Source organism: Anomaloglossus baeobatrachus, chromosome 2, assembly GCF_048569485.1.
Source record: "Anomaloglossus baeobatrachus isolate aAnoBae1 chromosome 2, aAnoBae1.hap1, whole genome shotgun sequence".
Classification (NCBI taxonomy): Eukaryota; Metazoa; Chordata; class Amphibia; order Anura; family Aromobatidae; genus Anomaloglossus; species Anomaloglossus baeobatrachus.
The window spans coordinates 501,451,147-501,477,171 of record NC_134354.1 but is presented as its reverse complement, the minus strand read 5'-3'; the positions used below and the strand labels follow the sequence as shown (position 1 = coordinate 501,477,171).

The window sequence follows — 26,025 nt, the reverse complement described above, 5'->3', positions numbered from 1 at the left end:
GAGCACACAGTAATCCCCACAAATGTCTGCTGATCTGATCAGCAGACATAGGAAGCTAACAGGCGCATGTGGACTGGTGATCTGCATGCACTTGTTAACCCTTTAGATCGCGCTGTGAAAGACGAACAGCACGATTTAAATGACCACGACAGGAGTTGCACTGTTCTCCGCCGCCATCGTTGGCCCCATGACATAATCACGGGGCACCAATGTGTTGCAATGATAGCACGGGGTTGGCTGATGAGCATTGATACTGCCATTACTCACTTCCTGTGAGAGCCGACAGAGCGCCGTCTCTCACAGGAATGCTGCATTTCTGCTGATTAGAGCGATGCTGCTCTGATCAGCAGAAATGAACAAGCAATCAGACACTGCAGTGACAAAGTCCCCTAGGGGGACTAGTAAAATAAATAAAAAAATGAAAAAAAAGTTTTAAAAAATATGAAAAAATTTAAAACCCTAAATATTCAAATCATCTCCTTTTAAATTAAACATTTTTTAAAAAAATCCACATATCTAGTATAGTTGCATTCAGAAATACCCAATCTATCAAAATATAAAGTCAATTAATCTGAATGGTACATGGCGTTGTGAAAAAAAAATTCCGAAAGCCAAAATGACATTTTTTGGTCAATGCAATTTTTTTTAAAAATGCAATAACAGGTGATCAAAATGTAGAATCTGCGCAAAAATGATATAATTAAAAACATCAGCTCAAGGCACAAAAATTAAGCTATCTCTGAGCCCCAGATCCTGAAAAATGAGAATGCTACAAAATCACAATTCTTTTTTTAGACAAACCTGATTTTTTTTCATCCCTTAGATAAAAGTTAAACTATACAAGTTTTGTATCTATGAACTCACACCAATGTGAGGCATCATACTGACATGTTAGTTTTATCATACAATAAAAACAGTAAATAAAAGACCCCAAAACCCCTTATGCAATTGCACTTTTTTTTTTCAATTTCACCATACTTGGATGTTTTTACCGTTTTCTAGTACAACATCTGGTCAAACTAATGGTTTCATTCAAAAGTTCAACTTATCTGACTAAGATCTGACTAATGAGTAATTAGGCACATTTTGTCACTGTTGTGCACCTCTGTGTGCCTCGCCAGAAGTGTTACTCCAAGATATATCCTCAAAGTGGTGTGATTTAAAAAAAAAATTGTCAAAAGAGCATTGCTACCTTTCACCCCCCTTATTTTGCCCCCATTTTCATGGATCTGGCTAATACAGGCATGAAAACTTCAACTGTCGCATAATTTTGCAACTTTTTAAACTGTTCTACAACTGAAATCTGGCTACAACACTGATCAATTTGACCCTTAACATTTTAAAACCATGGCTAATTTCTGTCATGTATTCTATCACGCTTCTCCATAGGCCGATTCTGGTCTTATAGCTCAGTTACATTCAACTGAATGGGGCTTAGGGCCGCTTTACACGCTACGACATCGCTAAAGCGATGTCATTGGGGTCATGGAATTTGTGACTCACATCCGGCTGCGTTAGCAATGTCGTTGCGTGTGACACCTATGAGCGATTTTGAATCGTTGCAAAAAAGTTCAAAATCGCTAATCGGTGACATGGGGGTCCATTTCCAATTATCGTTGCAGCTGCAGGTACGATGTTGTTTGTCGTTCCTGCGGCAGCACACATCGCTATGTGTGACACCGCAGGAACGAGAAACCTTACCTTACCTGCGGCCGCCGGCAATACGGAAGGAAGGAGGTGGGCGGGATGTTACGTCCCGCTCATCTCCGCCCCTCCGCTTCTATTGGCCGGTCACTTAGTGACATCACGGTGACGTCGCGGTGACGCCGAATGGACCTCCCCTTGAGGGAGGGATTGTTCGGCAGTCACAGCGACGTCGCTGAACAGGTATGTGTGTGTTACGCTGCCATAGCGATAATGTTCACTACGGCAGCGATCACCACATATCGGCCGTACGACGGGGGCGGATGCTATCGCGCTCGACATCGCTAGCAATTTCTAGCGATGTCGCAGCGTGTAAAGCGGCCCTTAGCTGTTATGTCCAGACACTTAACAAAATGTCCATACAAGTCTAAATGCTGTTACTAATTACTAAGCTGGGCAGGGGTGCTGCTTCAAAGCTTTATTATTATTTTTGTTGTCTCTTTCTTGAAAAACAAAAATAGGCATATGAACCAATATATAGAGAGTGGACCTGTTATTCTGAATAATACTATGGTACTTAGCTCAATATGACATAATTGTGTATGTAATACAAAATGTCTACTCTTATTTCTTTTGTTTTATACCCCTTTGTTTTATGTTTTAATCTGATTTAAAAAAAAAATGTTGCTAAAAAACAAAAACTTTTTTGCTGTTCTTGTGTGATCCTTTTAGGCAGCCTTAATGCATAAATTTGTATTCTAAGAATATGTAATGAATATTAAAGTCCCATAAAACCCTTTAAATTCCAGAAATTCAGTGGGAAAACTATTTGGAAGTAGCATGCATGTACAGCATTCCTGGCACTATAATGTGGTGGAAAAATCTGAATCACTTGAAACTAACTAGAAACATTATGCAGTTCTTTTATGTAGAGACAATAGCATGAACAGATTGTTTTCTGAAATACTCTCTATTAATTTTTCAAATAATCTCTTGTTTTCAGCATTTGGGAGATCGCTGGGCTGCTATTTGCAGATGGACAGAGGACAGATGGATACTTTTACAAGAGATTCTTCTAAAATGGCAACAGTTTGCTGAAGAACAGGTTTGTAGTTGCAGTGTATCTAGGCCTGATAGATGGACAACACCAGTTTGTTGAGTTTGTTTGCAACATATTTAGACTATATGCATATGACATTTATTTATTTTGGAGTCTACCTTTAACCTGATTGAAAATGTTCTATAAATGCTACAAAATATGAACAGCAATGTAAAAACAAATTGCTGTGCATATGATAATTTTCTTTTTCAATTTTTTTATCCACTTCAGGACTCAAATGCTGTGAAGCAGCTAAAAGAGCTGTGCATTCCTCTATTTGTAGTTTAAATTATTTTGCTATTTACTGTTTAAATTATTTTTAAAAAGTTTCTGCCACAAAGATAACCAAGAAGTCTCCTGAGTACATGCATCTTTAAAAAGACTACTGGCATTTTATTCCTGAAGCGTGTTTGCTTTGAATCACCGAGTGGGTTTACCGGTGTCGTAAAGACTGTGCACATAACCTTATAGTGAAAGTCTATTTCTTTGAGAAGACCTCCTTAAATTTAGACCACATTTTACTATGATAATTTCAATTTCTCATATGTCCTATGTTTATTGCCTTCCTCTTGAGAGGCCTGCACCTCTGGTAGAGAAAAGAGACTATATCTAGAGATGAGCGGTGTTCGAATTGAACTGTTCGCCAATCTCAAATTCGACCTGTTTTAGGCAATGTTTGAGTCGTTCAACGAACGCGAACAATTAGCTTCAAGTTCGACAGTTCAAGGTTATGTTCAATAACGGTTCGATCACCAAAAGCGTAACTGGCTTTACACAGTAATACTGTAATTCAATGTTAATACAGTGGAACCTTGGTTAACAAGAACAATTCATTCTGGGAGTATGCTTGTTAACCATGTCACTTTTTCAGCAAAGCAAGATTTCCCATAGGAAATCATTGCAATGCAGACAATTCGTTCCACAACTTGTTAAATGTCCCATCCTGGTCCCCTATTGTGCCATTCCACACATGCACAAACACACACAAACACGTACAAACACACATAAACACACAGAAACTTACACGCACACACACATATTATGCTCACTTTACCTTCCGTTCCATCGCAGGCCTCCTGAGACTTGCAGTTTGCCGGTACAGGATGTGTATTGGTTAACCACCGCGACCGATGCCCCAGAGCTTCCACTGCCAGCGCGCTGATGTCAAAGGCAGGAGCCGATTGCCGAAGCTCTGGGGCATCGGTCGCATGGTTACCCGATACACATCTTGTACTGGAGAAGTGCAAGTCTCAGGAGGCCGGCGATGGAACGGAAGGTAAGGTGAGCATAATAAGTGTGTGTGCATTCGTGTTTGTGCATGTTTGCATGTGTTTGTGTTTGCCTGTCATTGTTTTCAATGGTGTTCGAAGGAGTTCGAAGAACGTTCATCGAACGTTCGATGAACACACCCGCCGTTCGACGAACTGAACCTGAATACTTGGGTTGTGGCTCATCACTAATTATCTCAAAGTGGTTTTATTATCTATAGGAAAATGCTTTTAATATATCTTAAGTATTTATACTTTATTAAAGGTCAAACAATGGAAATGAAGAAAGGGTTAATCTCCTGCACCGACACACAGTCCAGATGATGTAGATCAAATACAATTTATTGGTCAGCGCATTTCAAAACCCTCAGAGGCTTTTTCATTAGAACAATCATATACAGGTATATGATTGTCCTGATGAAGAAGCCTCAGAGCCTTGAAATGCGTTGACCAATAAATCGTATTTGATCTACATCATCTGGACTGTACATAATAGGAGGACAAAGGAGATCAGGCAACAATGTGCATGTAAAAAATTCAATTTTATTAGATAAAATCGCATAAAGTCAACTGGTACAAAAAACACATAATAAAGACAAGTCAAGCCTGAATGTGGGAATATAGAAAAAGTGGTAAGAAGTGTGGGCAACCAATGCTGCACAACCTGCCCGTGTACAATACAGGGGTAAATATGTATGAGGCCGTCACATTCCAAAGTTATGTAGCATGGTGATTCAGTGACAAGGTGACAACCCCATGGAGAAAAAACAAACATGCAGCAACGTGCTACATGTCAGTATCATAAGTTTGAAAGACAAATGTCAGGATGTACTTTCTCCATACAGGCACACCATAACAGTGATGGCACCACGTTGCAGGGACACCCAGGCTAGGATAAAGAAGGAAAACCGTATCCCAGCAAAAATATGCACAGTGGGTTCATCCCAGCATGGGTGGCCCAGCATGCAGGAAGGCAGGGCAAGTAGACAATACCTGAGTAGTGTGGCAGGGCAGGTTGTAACGGCAGGGAGCCTCCTTGACAGCAGTTTCGCCTATGGCTTTCTCAAAAGGACCTCCTTTTGATAAAGCCATAGGCGAAACAGCGTATGGCTGGTATGGCTGGTACGTATGTGCTTTTTTTTTATACGTAGCAGAATCCCTGACATACGCAGACCCATTATAATCAATGGGTCTGCTCACACATCAGTGATTTTTCACTGAACATGTCTCCATGCAGCGTACACCCATGGCCGTGATTCTGCACGGAGACAAGTCAGTTTTTTTCTTGCATCACTAATGAACCACGGACCATACTATGGTGTGATCCATGTGTGATCCGTGAAACACGTGCCAGAAAATCACGGACATATTAAATATTAAATATTTTCAACTTACCTTGCCTGCGATTTGCTCTGCAGCTTCTGCTCTCGGCAGCTCCTGCCTGGCCCATGAATATTCATGCGAGCAGGAATAGCCGACCGGGAAGTAGCTGCTGAGAGCGGTGGGCAGACGCTGCAGAGCCGAGGAGTTCAGCACCATGGACAGCAGTAGTGAAGGCAGGTGTGTAATGTCCATATGCAATCACGGATCATGGATTGCACATGGACAACCCACGTGTGCCATGAATCACGGAACACGGAGGGACATGTGCGTGTTTTACACGTCAGTGAAGAATGTCAGTGTTTTTCACTGACGTGTGAAACAGGCCTTAAAGGGATTTTCCTAAAAAAAAAGTTATTTTTATCAAAATATCTTAGAAAAAAAATAGTTCCACTATTTGATGTGTTTTTTTTTTAAAAAAAAAAAAGTTCCTATACTGAGATAAATGTGTGCTGCGTAATATCCGTGTGTGACCATAAACGGACATGATCTGATTATACCACGTGCTTTGGGGTGGAGGCCAAGTAAAAAGTATACAAACTTTTCAGCACGGGATTGCAAATAATTATTTCTGCGATGTAAAACAATTTTTAAAAACAGACAAGGAAATGTTTTACCTCTCAAAAAGAATCAGTTATGATGATCCCAGGCTCTAATGTCTTTATACTTGTTGCATCCCCCTTGCCCAGAAGCTGTGGTATGATCAGACTATTTCCCTATATGGTCAGACACAGCCCTTACACAGTACGTAGCAGGGACACATACATAAAATTATCTCAGCAAAGCAACATTTTTTTTATACACATCCAATTGTTGACCTTATTGTTATTCCTAGATCATTTGAATAAAATGAACTGTAAAAATTACCTTGTTCATAGGAAAACCCCTTTAAATATCTGGATATTATTGGATCCCATATACACAGGTATGAAGCACATGTGATTTCTTCCTCGCCCATGTGATAATGGGTTTAATAATTGTTTCTATATTGCATCAATTTGCTGTGTGCATTAGATTTGTACATTGCAGGTTTTGCAGACCACCAACACAATGCAAATTAGCTTAACATTGACTGTCTTAAAATAGAAAATATTTCTATTTTCTTAAATTAACATGGCAATTTTGAAGTAAAAAGAAATAATATCTGATATTTCTCCCATCCCTTTTTCCACAATTGAAAAATATTTAACGTGATTGCCATATACCACTGAGACCAAAATTTGACTGCAGTTATCACATGAGTTATAAGGGAATTAATCGCTGCAGTAAGGTAAACCGATGACTGGCAAGGAGGACCAAGGGCACTTCTTTTTCTCTTCTAAGAAAAAAATCTACTAGAGAAAAAATAAAGCACTAATGCTAGTTTATTCAAAACGACCTTAAACTGCTATAAACATTATGAACATTTTTAGCATTCTACATGTATTCAGGTAAAAAAAAATGTAAACGTATTTAAAGGGAACTAATCACCGGGATTTTCGTATATAAGCTAAAACCAGTGCTATACTGGCACTATCAGGCTGATTCTATACATACCATTAGTGGTCAGCTCAGATGTTTAGGTTTTGAAATCCAAGAAAGTGAAGTTTGTAAAATGAGCTGCTTCTTGAGTGACAGTTGCACTGGAGCAGAACATATATTCATAGTTATCCCCTCCCCCTGTTAGAATTAGCATAAGTATTATACAAACAATTCACTTTGTCTAGCAGGACCTGTGTGAGGTCATACCCATGTGACCTGGTATCCAGCTTTGGTGGCTGAGGCCCGGCCCCTTCTGGTCACATGGATATGACCTCACACAGGTCCTGCTAGACAAAGTGAGTCATTTGTATAATTATTATGCTAATTCTAACAGGGGGAGGGGATAACTATGAATATATTATCTGCTCCAGTGCAACTGTCACTCAAGAAGCAGCTTATTTTACAAACTTCACTTTCATGGATTTAAAAACCTAAACATCCGAGCTGACCACTACAGGTATGTATAGAATCAGCCTGATAGTGCCAGTATAGCACTGGCTTTAGGTTATATACAAATATCCTGGTGATTGGTTCCCTTTAAGACTTTATTTTAGATATTCTTTTTTGTTTATTTTCTAAAAAGTATTGTATTTTATTTTAGTGTCATTTTGATGCCTGGCTCACAGAAAAAGAAGAAGCTGTGAATATGATCCACACCACAGATTTTAAGGATCAAAATGAAATGCTTGATAATCTTAGGAAATTAGCGGTATGTGTTGTTTTTAACTTTCTAATTCATTTTGCTTCATTTTTTTAATGGCGATTAATAATTGATATTTTACAATATTTATTTCAGAGCAACAGTAACAATTATTCATATTTATAGTCTCTCTTCTGTATTATAAAGCATTGCCATATGATGTTTTATGAGAAATTGACAAATTACTGTTGTTTTTTTAATATATTATTCCATTTGTTTGTATTAATATTATTATTAGTATTGTTCTATTGTTATTATTATTATTATTATTATTATTATTACTATGGTTACTTTCATTCTTTCATTATTATTTGTGCACATGTGATATAGATGTTCTCTGCTGATTCATGTCAATCTTGAGTAAAGTGTTTCTATTGCTTATTGATAAAATAGTTATATATGTATTTGCTTACATCAATATCTCAAATTGCATAAATTTCAAAGAGAAATTGTTATAAAATATAAGGAGCAGATGTGGAGAATAGAATAAACTAAATCACACAATCATATTATGCATTGTAATACATATACAGTATTACATGGTCAATAGTGTGTGGACATCTGATGATCAATCAGACTAAGGGGTACTTTGCACACTACGACATCGCAGGTGCGATGTCGGTTGAGTCATGTCGAAAGTGACGCACTTCCGGCGTCGCTCTCGACATTGTAGTGTGTAAATCCTATATGATACGATTAACGAGCGCAAAAGCGTCGTAATCATATCATCGGTGTAGCGTCGGCGAAAACCATAATTACCTTGCTGCGATGGTCCGATGCTGTTCCTTGTTCCTGCGGCAGCACACATCGCTGTGTGTGAAGTCGTAGGAGCGAGGAACATCTCCTAACTGCGTCCCGGCCAGCTATGTGGAAGGAAGGAGGTGGGCGGGATGTTTACATCCTGCTCATCTCCGCCCCTCCGCTGCTATTGGCCGCCTGTCTTGTGATGTCGCTATGACGCCGCACGACCCGCCCCCTTAATAAGGAGGCGGATCGCCGGCCAGACCAACGTTGCAGGACAGGTGAGTGCATGTGAAGCTGCCGTAGCGATAATGTTCGCTACGCCAGATATCACCATGATATCCCATCTGCGACGGGGGCGGGGACTATAGCACTCGACATTGCAGCATCGGCTTGCAATGTCACAGCGTGCAAAGTACCCCTTACAGTATTTAAGCTGGTTGGTCACACCATTCCAAAACCATGGGTAGAAACTATTGAGTTATATTGCCTTTTTTGCTATAAGAAGCCTCCACTGTTTAAGGATTACTTTACACAAGACTTTGGAATGTGTCTGATGAAATTTGTGTCCTCTCAATCAAAAGAGGATTTGTTATTTCAGGCACTTATTTTAGATGAGAAGGTTTAGCTTACAATTTTTGCTACCTTTCATCCCAAAGATGTTTGATTAAGGATAGAGCTCTGTACAGTATAATTAAGTTCCTCTACAACAAATCATTTAATCACTTTGGGACGTGGCCACTTTCCCCTTTTTCTGCCCAGGCACATATTTGGGTTTTTGAAACTTTAAAGAGTTGTAAAAAAATTTCTTGTTCAGATACTCAAATAATGTTTTTAGCTTTTTATGTGTGATACATACTATATGGGATAGGGATGAATGATCCCGAACAGTGCCGAACCTTATGTCTGCTGCTGATCCCTGAACACAGACTTTTTACTGTACTTCTGGTTCCTGTTCGGGTTTGTCACCGGAATAAAGCATGTTGAAATGTTGCAGAGCAGCCAATCACCAAGCTTTTAGGCTGTGGGCACTTCTTGAGCTATCACAGCCATACCAAGTATTAGCATGGCTGTGATTGGTTGGCCCCCAGTGTCTCGGCCTGCATAAAGGCTGGATCACGGGCCGTGCTGCCATTTTGCGTGGACTTGAATAGATAGAGTATGCTGTAGTACTGAGGGACAGTAATAAGTGCAGCTACAAAAAAAAAATACATTGAATGGATAGAACACTCTAGGTTTGAGGGACAGTGATAGGTGGATATAATTCAAGCTCAAATACAGCACTGCATCACACAGCTTTGCATAGTGCTCCAGAACAGCAGTGTACAAGCAATGTAATCTATTAGTTCAATCAATCAAAAACCAGAGTGTGTACAGTGTGCCTTGCTGTGTGAATATCTCTGAAACCTCATACTACATTATATCATGCAGCTTTGCATAGCAGTCAAAACAGCAGCGTACAGGCAGTGTAATCTATTAGCTCAATCTACCAAAACCCAGAATGTGTAGAATGGTCTTTGCTGTGGGAATATCTCTGAAACCTCATACTGAGTTGCATCATGCAGTTTTGTGTAACAGTCCAAAACAGCAGTGTACAGGCAGTATAATCTATTAGCTCAGCTTATCAAAAACCAAAGTGTATACAACATGCCATACTATGTGATTATCTCTGAAACCTCATACTGTGATTCAAGGTTTGCGTAGCACTCCAAAGCCATCTATGTGATGGTGTGATATGGTGTACTGTGTATTAGGGGTGCTTCACACACAGCGAGCTCGCTGCCGAGATCGCTGCTGAGTCACGCTTTTTGTGACGCAGCAGTGACCTCATTAGCGATCTCGCTGTGTGTGACAATGAGCAGCGATCTGGCCCCTGCTGCGAGATCGCTGCTCGTTACACACAGCCCTGGTTCGTTTTCTTCAAAGCCGCTCTCCTGCTGTGACACACAGATCGCTGTGTGTGACAGCAAGAGAGCGACAAATGAAGCGAGCAGGGAGCAGGAGCCGGCGTCTGACAGCTGAGGTAAGCTGTATCCAAGATAAACATCGGGTAACCAAGGTGGTTACCCGATATTTACCTTAGTTACCAGCCTCTGCAGCTCTCACGCTGCCTGTGCTGCCGGCTCCGGCTCTCTGCACATGTAGCTGCTGTACACATCGGGTTAATTAACCCGATGTGTACAGCAGCTAGGAGAGCAAGGAGCCAGCGCTCAGTGTGCGCGGCTCCCTGCTCTCTGCACATGTAGCTGCATTACACATCGGGTTAATTAACCCGATGTGTAATGCAGCTAGGAGAGCAAGGAGCCAGCGCTCAGTGTGCGCGGCTCCCTGCTCCCTGCTCACACTGGTAACTAATGTAAACATCGGGTAACCATACCCGATGTTTACCTTAGTTACCAGTCTCCGCAGCTTCCAGACGGCAGCTCCGTGCAAGCGCAGCGTCGCTTGCACGTCGCTGCTGGCTGGGGGCTGTTCACTGGTCGCTGGTGAGATCTGCCTGTTTGACAGCTCACCAGCGACCATGTAGCGATGCAGCAGCGATCCTGACCAGGTCAGATCGCTGGTCGGATCGCTGCTGCATCGCTAAAGTGTGAAGGTACCCTTAGGTTGTGTAGGTTTGTATTTAAGGCTTGGTTCACTGTCCATTATTTGTTTCCCTTGAGTGTACAATGTATTGTCTGCTGGCTAATCATCCCTGCTGTACTTGTCCTTAGGTCTGGGGGGAGGGGGGCCTGGAATCCACCTAACCTCTTTGCTTACCTTGGGGTATGAGTCATTCTGTTGGAAAATTTGAAGAGAGAAAAAAGAAGATTGATCCTCTGGTAGGGAAAAGCTAATGCTGGGGCCAGCATGCCAGAGAAACTTTGAGAATACCCCATTTGCCTGGAAAAGGACTGCTGGAGATTGTGACTGATCCCCGGGACATTTATGCCATTACTAAACGATTTTGCCCTCTGTCTGGTGGATTATTTGATGGTCATTCTGTATTGAATGGAATAAATATGCCTTGAATTGTTCATCCATCTCTCGCTCTATTGATTCTGTGATATGGGAGAAGGACCCCGTCACAACTGGAGGCAGCAGTGGGCTCAACAGAGCACAGCCAAATGGAGTTCAACCCACAGAGTGAGCACAGAGACTAGACCACATCGCGTCTACAGGAGAGAGCCAGAGATCTGGGTCTGAGCTACCAGGGACTGAATAAAGAAGCCTTAATTGATCTACTGGTGGATGCGAGCCAGTCCACCTCCTCCCAGATGTCTGACAGACAAGCACTGGTGATGGGGATCCTTGCCCCAAAAAGCCACTGGTTGGTTTGGTTTGAAGAAGATATGGCAGCTCTTGGCCCCGGTGTATCTCAGCAGTATAAGGAAGAGGCTGCTCGTCGAGCACAGAGGAGACAAGAAGAAATGGAGTCTGACAGAGGGAGTAATGTGAGTTGGAGTGTAAACCCAGCGATCCCGGAGCCTGTACGGATCACACGAGCGGCCTTCAAGCCATTTGAAGAGGCTTCCGGAGATGTGGAAGGCATCTTCAAGGACTTTGAGCATCTGTGTGCCGTGATGGAGGTGCCCCACTCTGGCTGGATGCATTTATTAAGGCTGGGGGATTACTGCGATCCCCTCGCATGACACTCGGCTCATGCTGGCAGTACAGCAGAGCCAAGCGTCATGGAAGTGTCTCTGCGACTGAGGTCAGATGGTGCAAGCAGAACTCAGCTGGGGGGACGGACTGGCTCTGAGAATGGGTGGGCCGGTGCTGTGGAGGGGAGGGCTGGTGCTGAGAAGGGAAGGGAGGGATTTATGTCCCTCTCTCCTCCGTAGCCGGCTATTGCCATTCTCGCCCTGCACTCGCGGTACACTGGTGTACTGCAATGGTAGTGTAATTTTTTTCTCGCCCCATAGACTTGAATGGGTGGGAGAGAAAACAGGATCGCATTACAGTCGCAGCATGCTGCGATTGTTTTCTCAGTCCAATGAGGGCTGAGAAAATAATCGCTCATGGGGGCTGACATGTAGGTTAATATTGGTCCGAGTGGAATGCAATTTTTTATCGTACTCCACTCGCACTGATTTTCATGCCATGTGGCTTAGGCCTAATGGGACTCCTGAACGGAAGCCTGGCAGAGGCTTATTGCTCCATTGACTCACAGCAGAACTGAAATTATAACATTGTAAAACGGACTATCCTGGATTATCATGCTATGAACCCAGACTCACGTAGGGCACAGTTCCGAGACCTCCCATGCACCACGGGGGATCGTTTAGGATGTATGCCCATAAGATGTCCCAAGCATGTCGAAGATGACTGGAAGCAGAACATGCCTTCACTGTGGAAGATGTTATGCAGGTATTTCTTATAAAACAATTTATTTACAAGTATCCTTCAGAAATACGGGAGTGGGTCAGAGACTGCATACCGTATACCTTGGATAGAGCTGCCCTGATGAGGCCCTTACTATCTGATCACAATAGAGGGGGCTTCTGGACAATAAGCCACAGCCTACTCCAGCTCCTCGGCCCTCTCCAGTTATATCTGCCCTCCAACCAGCCACAGACCGATGACAACCACGGCTCACCATCCTGGGCCCCAACAGTTTCGACCACGGCCTGCAAGAATCACAGAGAGGAGATGTTATGGGTGCTAGCAATCAAGTTATCCCGCAAGGACTCGGAAAGCCCCCCACACACCTCCATCTTGTCCGGTGCATTTTGTGTATTCCATCCCATCTGAGGAAAAGTTACCATTACCTCCACCGAAGTGTACCGCTGACCTCTGCACCATAGATGCCCCTGTTGGAGTGTATGGCTTCCGGCCTTTGTCACCAGGTTCTCCTACTGCCTTCTCCAGAATACACATTAGAAGGAGTATGACGCAGAGGAGATGTTATCGATGTGGGCAGCCTGGGCATTTGCAAAACACTTGCCCTGCTGGTTGATTGAGAAATGACCTTGCACCAAATCGACCTGTTCATGCTGTACAGCCAAATACAAGGTGGGATGAGTTCTCACCCCTTCAAGTGGACTTGCCTAATGACTCAAACACTTGTGGTTGACCACTAGGGGTTTATGGGGTGCGAGCCACAGCCCCGAGTCCCTCTCACCATCAAAGTAAGCACTTACAGGAGGTTGTGCTGGATGGACAGAAAGTCATTGGATTTTGTGGCTCTGGGGCATTTGCCACAATAGCTGATCCCTGGGTGGTTCAGCCAGAGGTGATACATTATGAACCAGGGATTGTTATTGAATTGGCTAGAGAACAAAGGAAGAATATCCCAATGGTGACTGTTGACCTGGACTTTGGATTTTGGGGTCAAGCAATGTGTAGTTGGGGTGATGAGTGGCCAGCCTGCAGATATTCTCAAAGGAAATGATGTGGGAGACAATGCTGATTTGTGGGTGCAGGAAACACTGTTTGAGTGAAGGAGAACACAAAGGGAAGCTTGTCCTTCCAACCCTACTGCTGTGCAAGGGACTATCCACAGCTGAGCAACATGGACTTAAGTGAGATGGCCAGAGGTCTGTGTAGACCTCATGGCATACTCACTTATTCAGAAGGAGGGAGAGGTTGTGATTGTGGGATATGGTGTACTGTGTAGCAGGTTGTGTAGGTTTGTATTTTAGGCTTGGTTCACTGTCCATTATTTGTATTCCTTGAGCGTACATTATATTGTCTGCTGGCTAATGATCCCTGTAGTGTTTGTCCTTAGGTCTGCGGGGAGGGGGGCCTGGAATCCACCTAACCTCTTTGCTTACCTGGTGGGGATGAGTCAGTTTGTTGGAGAACTTGAAGAGAGAAGGAAGAAGATTGATCCTCTGAGAGGGAAAAGCTGACGCTACAACCAGCATGCCAGAGATTCTGTGAGAAAAACCCATTTGCCTGGAAAAGGACTGCTGGAGATTGTGACTGATCCCCGGGACTACATACAGGCTTTTTTATAATCATTTTCTGTACACATTCCATCTAATAATCTGAACTTGTTTGTGTGCCAAAGAATGAGTAGACTCTGTAATAGGGTATGTGATGATGTTGGTGATTTAGCTGCTTCAGAGCAAGGATGTGGTAGATATGTGCCTGCTATGTTCCAAATTGAAAGACCTTTCTCCTCTGCAAGCAAGCTGCAGGCTGGTCTTCATAATTCCTTAGGCCCGAGTACCACTGCACAGATGGTAAGGCCAAAACAGGTTAAGGCAGTTTTAGGTTATATGGCTACCAGTGCCCTCAGTTCCTTTGCATTGTCTTCCACCTGGGGCACACCTGAAAGCTCAGAGTCATAACCTAAGTTCCAAGGTCACTTTCCTTCCACCACATCATATTCAAACTCAGCCAAGCAATGTGAGCCACAAGTCATGCAGCAGTCACTTATGCTTTTTTATGACTCTGCTGGCTGAGGTCCCATAGCCCATCCACCTAGCTCTGCTCCAGAGGTGGAAGGGAACAAGTGCACTAATTCCCAACCACTATTGTGTTGGAGGATAAATTCATGGGAGGATACAACTCAGAGGATGATGAAACACAGGTGCCAACTGCTACTGCTTTCATCAGTATGCAGACTTGGAAGGAGGGCAGGGCTGAGGAGTGGGTTAAAGACAATGCGAGGGTTGATGATTTGCTGCTTTACCCCACCTAGAGCGAAGCCTGTGATAGTGACGTGCACAGTTCCGATAAAGAGGAGGTGTGCCGGCAGACAAAACAGAAGCACAACAGAAGAGGGAGCATGGGGAAAAGGCTCTATGGATGGCCCATAGCCAATAAGTTATCTGCTACTACCCATCGCACCATGCTCCCTGGCATGGCATTTCTTCCAAGATCACGTTGATGACAAGAGAGTGGTGTTTTGCAAGATGTGCCATCAGACCCTGAATCTTGTCAACCTAAGCACCATTTGTATGATGCGTCAACTGACTTCCAAGCAGAAGGTGGAGATGAGTAGCTTCCTGAGAAATCAGGAAAGAACTCCAACTTCTCCTGCTTCATCTTCTGCTGAGGTGTTGGCGTCTTCATGCTGGAAAAAACAATGAAGGCCATGATGAATGGGAAGGTTTCACAGGGGAAAGAGCAGTAGGAGGAAACATTGACTCCTTTTTCTGGTCTGTCGTCCACACAGGGTTCAGAGGTTGGGTTTCTGGACCAAAAGCCACCATGTCCCCAACTTTCCAGCCAGGGGACATTTTCAGAGGAGGAGGAACTATCTGTACAGTAGGGTCTTTGGGAAGTTAGATTAGGGGCATCACTGAAGCATGGCTGGAGGGATACAGAGGAGCCAGTGCACACACCTATAACTGAGGACAGCTCGTCGTTGACTCTAGGAAGCCTTTAACATATGAGCCAATACATGCTGTTATGCCTGTGCAATGACCCTCGAGTTGCAAGGATTCTGACCAATGGTGATTACTAGGTGATGACCCTGCTGGATACATGCTACAAAGTCAACATAGCATCACTACTTTTGCCACTTTAGCAGTATTGAAAAATGCATGAATATAATGCTACGCTATGTAAAACTGTACTTTTGACATTGCCATTTGACACCGGGGGCTCGGTGGAATAACAAGGAGGCATAGGAGGAGGAGGAGGAGGTGAACAGCACATCAATTGCACCAGCCACATCTCGAGAGGGAATGTCATCATGGCTGCAATGTGGCAACAATTCATGTTTAGCCTTCTACACCATCAAGCAACACCTTCTGCTATGTTGCATATTTCCAGGAGTCAGTGTTTAGTAAACATGGTGGAAGAGTATGTATCCACATGTATTGCAGTGCTAGCTGATGATTCTGCACCACTTAATTTCTGGGTGGAAAAATTAAATACATGGCCTGAGCTTGCACAATACACCTTGGAGGTGCTGACCTCCTCTAATGCAAGTGTACTGTCTGAGCGTGTGTTCAGTACAGCAGGGGGTGATCACAGACAGCTGCATCTGCCTGTCCTCAGCTAATGTACACAAGCTGACTTTCATTAAAATGAATAAGTCGTGGATTACACCAGACTTGTTCATACTTTTGGCTGAGTAAACAACTAGACCACTTGCAAACGGAAATTGGTATGCTCTATTTGCCATGACCAGTGTTTTAGAGACTCCAAAAATACCATAACCCCTAAAAATAATATCACATTGAAAACTAAGTAAATTAATGTTTTGCTAACTCTTCCTCCTCCTTCTCCTCCACCACTTTCACCGACACCGCTACAATCGCCTGAGCCTACTACACTTTGATCTCCTCCTCCTCCTTCCTCTTCAGGTTCCTTTTTTGTTTTATTGGGTTTATAGCCTCAAGAAAGTTATGTATGTTAAGTTCACGTACAAAGGAACCCCTCCCAAAAAAAAATGAAATTCCCATCCCCCCGAAAAAATTTAAATAACAAAAAGTAATCAAAAATAAAAAAAGCCCTCCAAAAAGGCACTCAAAAAAGCAATTAAAAACAAATTCCAACCCACCCCAAAAAATCCCCACCCACCTGCCCCCCCAAAAAGAAAATAAAATGAAGGCCTAATGCCTCTTTGACCAACACTGCCACATTCCCTTGAGCCTACTCCCCTTTGTCCTCCTACTACTCCTCTGGGTTCCTTTTTTATGTTTTTGTTGCATTAGAGTTTCAGGTAAGTAATGTTTAAACAATGGTAGCACTCAAAAAAAATTACAAAATTATTTAAAAAAAATAAACAAAAAGCTTTATCTTCTCTATCCTGGTCTGTTTATGTATTTTTTGTTTGTTTTTTTAATCCAAAATTCGAGCCAATGTGCACCATAATCTGTCCAGTTAATTTTCCCACAAAATTCTTCCTGTCTCCAGTGTACAGCTGGGTTAGTGGCCTTAATATATATTTTTTTTAAAAAAAAAATACCTCTTGCCACTTCTTACCAGGGTCTTTTGCCTTAGTTTTTAATAAAATTTTACTTGTCGCCATTGAGCAGTCTGGTTTGTGGATTTAATTTAAAAAAAAAAAGCACATGAGTAGTAATTGCGCTACAGTAGTCACAGTGTTGCTAAGCTTTGAAAATTATCTGTTTTACAGCACTGTGCTAGATCTTGGGCAAACTTGGCTATGAGGGTCAGCTGGGTAAAGGGGCCTTTTTAAGATGGGTTTTCAGGAGGTAGGGGAAATCTGTAAATTTTAAACTACAATACACCATCAACTGCTAACAGCTTGTTGTTGTCTCTAAGCAGTGTGTTTAACGTGAGCAAATCCTTGCTGCAGTGACTACCAAGTGACCACCAAGTTTCCCTAACTTTTACCAGTGCTAATTACTGGGCTGTCATGTTACTTCCATTATTGAAGCATGTTGTGCCCAGTCCATTCTTCATCACGTCCATAGTACCAGCAAGCCCAAAAATAAAAAGACTCTTATTCAATTTTTCAAACCTGTTACATTCAGACATAGCTGACTGCTTTGAACAATTTTTTTTCAAAATATTTGCTTCACATTCTTGGGATAGACAGAGATCAGCATGGATGAGACACTTCAAATCTAAATGGCTGGGACTGGCAGCAGCAAGTCTAGCTGGAGTACCTCCGACTCAATTCCAAATCCAACTAAAAGCTTTTTCAATGCAGCAACTAAACTGTCCATCAATGCAGCAGAAAATTGATTCCTGTGTGGGAACTGTTATAACAAGCAGTCTAAGAATCAGTTCCCTCCTGAAACCGCAGAGTTGGCACCTGAGAAGAGTGGGCATCTTTCGTCAACATCACCCTCTTGAAAAAATTAAAGCAGTGGGAACCTCAACAAGTCAGGTACCTGTCACTTATGGTTTTTGAGCTCTCTGTTAGATTGGGTTCTTTGGCCATCTCTGTTTTAATTGGATGCTGTGTGGTGGATCTCGAGCAATGATAGTTGTGATGGTCAACCAGGTAAAAAAGCTTTTTAGGGGCTTTTTTAAACATCTAGTGCTGTGTGGTGGATCTTTGATTTTTAGGGTTAGCCTGGTAAAGAGGCTTCTGTTTTAAATTCAGTGGTCTGTGTTGGAACTCTGTCAATCTTGGCTTTGTGGGGAACTCTGAATACAGGCTACATAGGGTAGTTTGTTAAACTTCTTGCTCTGTGGGGGACGTCTGGCAATCTTGGCTGTGTGGGGCAACTATTCAGATAGGCTCTGTTGAGGCCTAGGTTTGAAATTTACACTCTGTTTAAACTGGCAATCTTGACTGTGCGGGTGATCTGGGAATACAGGCTATATAAGGGAGATTGGTTAAACTTATTGTTTTATGAGGGGAAGTCTGGCAATCTTGATTGTGTAGGTTAACTGGGAATACAGGCTCGGTAAATGCCTTTTTTAAAGTTGTTGATCTGCGCAGAATCTCTGAACTCCATCTCTGTGGGGTCCTTGGTAAAAGTTTTTTAGGTTTTGCATTTACATTCTTTATAACCAAAATTTCTAAGGCAACAGAAGCCCTTCACCCATCCACATTTGGTTGTAAGACAATTGGCATGCTGTTACCTCCAATTAGTTTGCTTTTGCAGCACCATAGCCCTTATTACAACCATTTTACAGCCCAGAACTTTGTCTCCCCATTGACTTGTATGGGGGTCGTTGTCTGAGTTGAAGTTCGGGGTCAAGTTTGCCTGCCAAACGTGATTTATTTTTTGGTAAAACCAGAATATCCACAGATTCGCTTATCACTAATAGGGCATACTATTTGTTATTGTCATGATTTCTTGTTTATTACTTTTTATTTTGTTGATATTGGAAAAAGGAAACTCTTGTCTAGAGATAAGTGCACCCATGTAAAGGCCCCGTCACACACAGAGATAAATCTTTGGCAGATCTGTGGTTGCAGTGAAATCATGGACATATTGTTCCATTTGTACACAGCCACAAACCTCGCACTGATTGTCCACAATTTCATTGCAACCACAGATCTGCCGCAGATTTATCTCTGTGTGTGACAGGGCCTTTAGTTTAGTTTGGCTGGTTCAACCAGACTTTAGATAAAGTTTGGTTTCGTACTTGGACTTGACCTGAACCCCAGTGCATGTCACTAATTGGACAGTTCGGGGTTCCACCGATACATGCAGCCAGCCATAAAGAGAACACTTCTGGGGGAGGGTGGGCAAGATTTTTCAAAAATATTTTTGGTGCTTACTACATAACTCCATTGTTACCCCCAGTGCATGCCATTCAAACACTGTAAGTAGCTCACACTGGGCTGAGCACCGAGTATACCTAAACAAGATGATGCTTGCTTGAGTGGCCAGCATACATAAAGTACCCGAACTCTGAACTTGAACTATGTTTTCTTGGTAAAGTCTGTGTTCGGTACTAACACCAAACTTCAGGTTCGCTCATTTCTACTTATGTGAGGTCTAGAAGGAGTTAAAAAGCTCCCTTTATGCAAAGAGACACATTTATGCTGGAACAGGAAAGGATTTTTTCCAACCTATTTACACAAAGTTACGTTGAAACAATTGTGTAAAATATATTTGTTAACTGTAGTGCTAAATTGCCTTTCAATTAAAATAACAGTACTAACCCAAACATTGATTGCCAGTCTCATGCTATTAAACTTTCTATACCAATTTTTATAGTAGCCATCATGTATTTCAATACTGTAGGTCCAAGATTCTGCAATAACCAGAATTATCCAACAGGCTTCATTCACAGCAATAGGGCATATTATTCCAAAGCTCTACAGTTCTTTAGCACAACAACAAATATTTGTAAGGCAATTTTTTCTGATAAAACTGCAGGATAAAAACTCTTCTTATTATTGGGAGAGGTATTGAGCTGATGGGTCAGTGGCACTCATACCTTAAGGTCTAGGCACTCATCCCGCAACATTCACCAGGGAAATTTCATAGGAAGCAAAATAACATTTAACCCATTCACCCCGGACAATTTTTCTTTTTTTCTGTGTTGGTTTTTTTTCTGCTCCCCTTCTTCTGAGAGCGATAACTTTTTTATTTTTCTGTCAACCTTGCCATATAAAAGCTTATTTTTTGCGGGACGAGTTCTATTTTTAAATGAAACCATAAGTTTTACCATATATTTTACTGGAAAATGGCAAAAAAATTCCAAGTGCAAAAAAATTGCAAAAAAAAAGTGTGATTGCATTATTGTTTTTGGGATCTTTTATTCAGAGTGTTCACTATTTGGTAAAACTGATCTGTTGGTGTGATGACGCAGGTTGGTACGAGTTTGTAGATATCCAATATGTATAGGTTTACATTTATCTAAGGGGTTAAAAAATTCAGAAGTGAACGTCTTGTGCCATTTTCCGTGATCCGTAGCATTCTCATTTTCGGGACCTATGGCTCAGTGATGACTTACTTTTTGCATCTTGAACTGATGTTTTTAATAGTACCATTTTTGAACCAATGCAATGTTTTGATCACCTGTTATCATATTTTGCGCAAAATTCACAGCAACCAAAAACCTTAATTTTGACTTTTGGAATTTTTTGCTGCTGCGCCATTTACCGATCAGAATAATTGATTTTATATTTTCATAGGTCAGGCATTTCTGAACACAGCGATCCCAAATATGTGTATATTTTTTATTTTTTTAAGCCTTTAATTTAATTTTTAATAGGGCGAATGGGGGTGATTTGAACTTAGTTTTTTTATATTTTTTTAAACTTTTTAACTTTTTTTTACATTTTACTAGTTTCTCTAGTGAATAATAATCATCAGCAGTCTAATCGCTCATTCTTTCCTGTAGATCAGAGCAGCATTGCTCTGATCTGCACAAAAGCTGCTCTCCTCTCACACATGGCCCTCTGCCGGTTGTAAGAGGAACTGACTCATGAAAGCTACAGGAGTCATCACGTGACCATGTGCTACCATGGCAACCATCGGATCCATGTAATCACATCACGTGACTTCCAAAGTAGCCGGGTAAGTCAATGCTTACCGTGGTGCGCTGTTACATGGTGCTGTGATATTTTCACAGAGCACTGTAAGTGGTTAACAGGCACGAGTGGGTAGTGAATCTACTTGTGCCTGATAGCCGCACATGTCAACTGTTCAAATTAGCTGACATGTGCAGTGATCGCTGCCGGCGGCAGCAGGCAGGGATTAACCTGACACAATCCATGACATACCCAGTAGGTCATGTGTCGTGAAGAGGTTAAGTATATTTTTTACTGTGTGAAATGAAAATTAAGTACTTGGAAGAAACCCACACAAACACATAAAAAGCATACAGATTCCATATAGAGGCAACAAGTAGTAACATGACTCAAGCCAATTCTTGGGATTGGTTGTTGTGATTTTACACCTCAGTGTAATTACTGAACCATGGAAAGTTGTTGGAAATCAGTTTTTTGCCATTTTACACACAGTTTTTGTTCTGATATTTCACAAAGAGGCATTTTAGAAATCATTACTGACTAATGCAATGGAGCATAGATGATTCTAATAAAAAAAAAGTTTAAAACAAAGTGGACATTCTGTATGAGTTTGAATAGTGTTCTGCTTTGTGACTGAGTTGCTTGGCCCCCAGGCAAATTCCTGGTAGGCCACAGTTTTTCTTAGTGTATTCTGCCTGATAGATATATATACAGCAGTTTCAGTGTATCCTATGTGATGTAAACAGCACTCTAAAGGCCCTGTCACACACAGAGATAAATCTGCGGCAGATCTGTGGTTGCAGTGAAATTGTGGACAATCAGTGCCAGGTTTGTGGCTGTGTACAAATGGAATAATATGTCCATGATTTCACTGCAACCACAGATCTGCCAAAGATTTATCTCTGCGTGTGACGGGGCCTTAAGTGTCTCCAATGTGATGTACAATGCAGACATACCACTGAGTTCTAAAAACATGAGCTGTGAGGAATTTTTCACTTTAAGGAGACATGCATCAAATGATGAAATAACAATTTTTAACAGGACCACAGATTTTGAACTATTTAGATGCTGAAATAGCAATTTAGACCTGTATCACAGATTTTGAACTATTTAGATGATGAAAAAGCAATTTTTAGCTGGACCACAGATTTTACAATATTTAGAAGGTGTAATTGTAATTTTTCGCTGGAACACACAAATACCACTATTTAGATGATAAAATAGCAATTTTTTGCTCGTTCCCAAATTTTTCACTAATTAGATGATGAAATAGGAATTTGGGGCTGGACCACACTATTACCACTACTTAAATGATTAAATGACAATTTGTGGCTGGATCACACATTTTGCAATCTCTATTTAGATGATGAACTAGCAATTATACTCAGTACTTTCTGCAGATATTGGTGATTTAAAGATGTTGGACAGGGAATGGTGGCCACATTTTGTGGTTTGTGGACCACTGTTTTCAACCGTTCAGCTGTATCAGTTCCAGGGCCTGACAGGAATAGAATGAATGACTGATTTGGCCCGAGTGCCTCACTTTGTCCAGGTCTACAGAGATTGCATAACTTTTTGTTTGATTTTGAACTTAGTATCATTTTATAATTATTAATAATAATAATAATTTTATTCATTTATATAGCGCTATTAATTCCACAGCGCTTTAAATACATTGGCAATACTGTCCCCATTGAGGCTCACAATCTAGAGTCCCTATCTGTATGTCTTTGGAGTGTGGGAGGAAACCCACGCAAACATGGGGAGAACATACAAACTCCTTGCAGATAGTGTCCTTGGTGGCATTTGAACCCAGGATCCTAGCACTGCAAGACTGCAGTGCTAACCACTGAGCCACCATGCCGCCCTCTGACTGAAACAATATGTACAGATCGTGTCCAGGTACTTCCCACCTTATGGTATTTCAAGATCTGGGACATCTTTTCTTAAACTTCATTATATTGCTGTTTTGTGGTAATTCCTCACGGAATTGTATGAATGAATTGATAATTGGGTGTTATCAATTTTGTTGTCAATAAATCAGACACTAAACAGTCAAAAGACCCAAAAAACAACCAACAGTCTAATGTTTATGAAGGCTTCCTGAGTCTTTCCCAACAGTTTGGAGAGAGAAGGACCCAGAATACTGGATTCACAATGTCTACTCCTTATATTTTCTGGAAGATAAGCTGCCACCACCAGAGAAGTCTGACAGAAGAGTCTGACAAAAGCATTCTTTCATAGAGAGCTCAAGAGTATGCAACTGAGCCAAGTGCTTTTGTGAATGAAGGAATCGGATGAAATAGTTGTCAGTTATACACTCCATCGACCAACAGATATGTAATGTGTATGGGGGGGCTTGACACTGTCAGCAGTTATTGAGCACAGTCAAATTGTGCACAGACATAACCAATAGACATACCCCATAGACATGAGAAACGATTAGACAATTTTGACACATTGATTCAGAAGAAATAGCAGAAGAACAGCAGAGAACCTAAGAATAATGTTTCAGAAATAATATTTTATGGGGAATATATTAGTGTTTAAGAAATATGATCCAGCTAAGGAAATTGGCACATCTTTTTCCATCATGTCTCATACTGTCTCTTGTCAGAAAAAAATACTTTTCATAGATATGTTTCAAAAAAGTTATACTCTTACAACACTGTTTTAGTCTGTGTAACCTTGGAAAGGGTGTTCTATAGTTAACATACACTTTATGGTTGATGTAATAGTAAATAATAGATAAACTACAGAAAGCCAAAGGGAAATTAAAAGAACACTGTGGTCAAGTTGTAAAATCCATGCTTACGTAGTGAAGAGCTTGAGATAGCCAGGTATGGTGCACAAATTCATTCTTCAGTGTTCTTTGAAACCCTGCTTGGTGCACCCCCCCACAGGCTGTGCCTTCGGCAGAAAACAGAGTGCACATTTTGTGTAGCCCTTTCTATAAAAGCACACATTTAATATCACAGACATTTATATGCCAATTTAAATAAATGTTAGCTGTTTCTTTTTGTTTCTCTGGAAATAGATTGCAAATTGTCACATTTTGATATTGCAGGGAATGCTCATTAGATGAGAATAGTAGTTTGCTGCTAAAGATAAACATTTTCTTTGCTATCTTAAGTAATGCCTTCACTGCACTACAGAGAGCGAAAGGTCTTCAAAATAAACATTTAACTTTTAACACCATGACATTTTAAAGTCTAGTTTTCAGTACTGATTTATTTTTTTATGAATCTTACTAAAAATTGGAGCTCTTTTTTACTGATACAAATTAATTCACTGCACAGAAACAGTTTTCAAGTTGCTGGTGGAAGCAGGAAGGTAGAATGTAAAGGTAGACGTATACCTTTATATATTTACCAATCAGCGGTCATTTATAAACTTGCTTACTGATGCACACTGAAAGATCTGTAAAAGATAATATAGTACGCATAGGCTGCCATTGTTGTTAGCAGTGCGAGTCCTCTTTACACAGAACGATGTTTTGGCAAGAGTCAGTATCAATAGTTATATACAACAGGTCATTTTACTTATTGATTATATGATTTGGTCATTTATCGGGGAAGTGGCAGTCTTTTTTCACTGAAAGATTGTCATGTAGTAAGAACTCTTGGGAATAATCCTTCATGATAATTTCAGTTTCTGCTGAGGTAACTACCAGTCTCTACCTTCAACTAAGTGTAACAAGGGAGGAGGTGAGGAAGATTGACTGGAAGGAACCTCCAACCACCTTGCTGAAAAAGGAAACATGGCATTCCATCCCCTGGCAACAGCTGACACTAGGGGACCCAGCATCCCAGAACGCCTGCACCACATAATCACTGGGAACGATGGCGCCTAGCCTCTCAGCAATGCCACAATGGGAAGTGAGTCTCTTAGAGTGCAAAACATGGCCAGAGTGAGCACCTGCACTAGCTCAACCCACCAGAGGCGACACCCCGCCCCTCATCACCAGTAAGGAGCGATAGGTGACCCAACGGTGAGCTGTAGCATGCCCAGGAATGTGAAGGTGCAGAGGCACAAGAAGGATTAAACCCCTGACCCCTGAAGACCTGCCATGATGCCCATCATCATGCAAACCGCCAGACCTGACAATTTGCTTTCAGAATTTTATGGAGAACTGGAAACTGAACAGATTTATATATAGCTTTGGTGGAAAAAATTCAAACATGGGCTCGCTTACACTGGCGTATAACATGAGCATGTGCTGTCTGATGTTTTATTGGATAGCACTTGCACCAGTTTTATACTTTGAGGCAAGGCAGATCTTTATTTTTTCATGCTGATTGACCATGAGAAAAAAAATTGCTGTATACTACATTTGGTAGCTTATCTTGGATGGCATGCACTAAAGGCCGCTTTACATGCTGCGATATAGTTACCGATATCACTAGCGTGCGTTCCCGCCCTCATCGGTTTTATGTCACGGGCAAATCGCTGCCCGTGGCGCTCAACTTCGCTCAGATCCGTCACACTACTTACCTGCCTAGCGACGTTGCTGTGACTGGTGAACCACCTCCTTTCTAAGGGGGTGGTTCGTTCGGCGTCACAGCAACGTCACTAAGCAGCCACCCAATCAAAGCAGAGGGGCGGATATGAGCGGGACGGACATCCCGCCCACCTCCTTCCTTCCTCATTGTGTGCGTTTGCAGGTAAGGTGAGGTTCCTTGTTCCTACAATGTCACACATAGCGATGTGTGCTGCCACAGGAACGATGAACAACATCGTACCTGCAGCAGCAACGATAATTGGGAATAGGGGGGCATGTAACCGATTAGCGATTTTGGACGCTTTTGCGACGATTCAAAATCGCTCATAGGTTTCACACGCAACGACATCACTAATGCGGCCTGATGTGCGTCAC

The 26,025-nt window shown here is 41.8% G+C and overlaps 1 protein-coding gene across 8 annotated transcripts in view; it reads left to right on the top strand.

The window, feature by feature from the left end:
* Nucleotides 1–26,025, top strand: part of DMD (dystrophin) — a 4,177,531-nt gene that overhangs the window by 1,473,922 nt on the left and 2,677,584 nt on the right. For all 8 annotated transcript variants that reach the window (XM_075336500.1, XM_075336497.1, XM_075336505.1 and 5 more), the window contains 2 exons: nucleotides 2,648–2,749; nucleotides 7,514–7,621. In XM_075336500.1, the coding sequence (XP_075192615.1) occupies nucleotides 2,648–2,749; nucleotides 7,514–7,621 (210 nt within the window). The remainder of the gene's footprint in view (nucleotides 1–2,647; nucleotides 2,750–7,513; nucleotides 7,622–26,025) is intronic.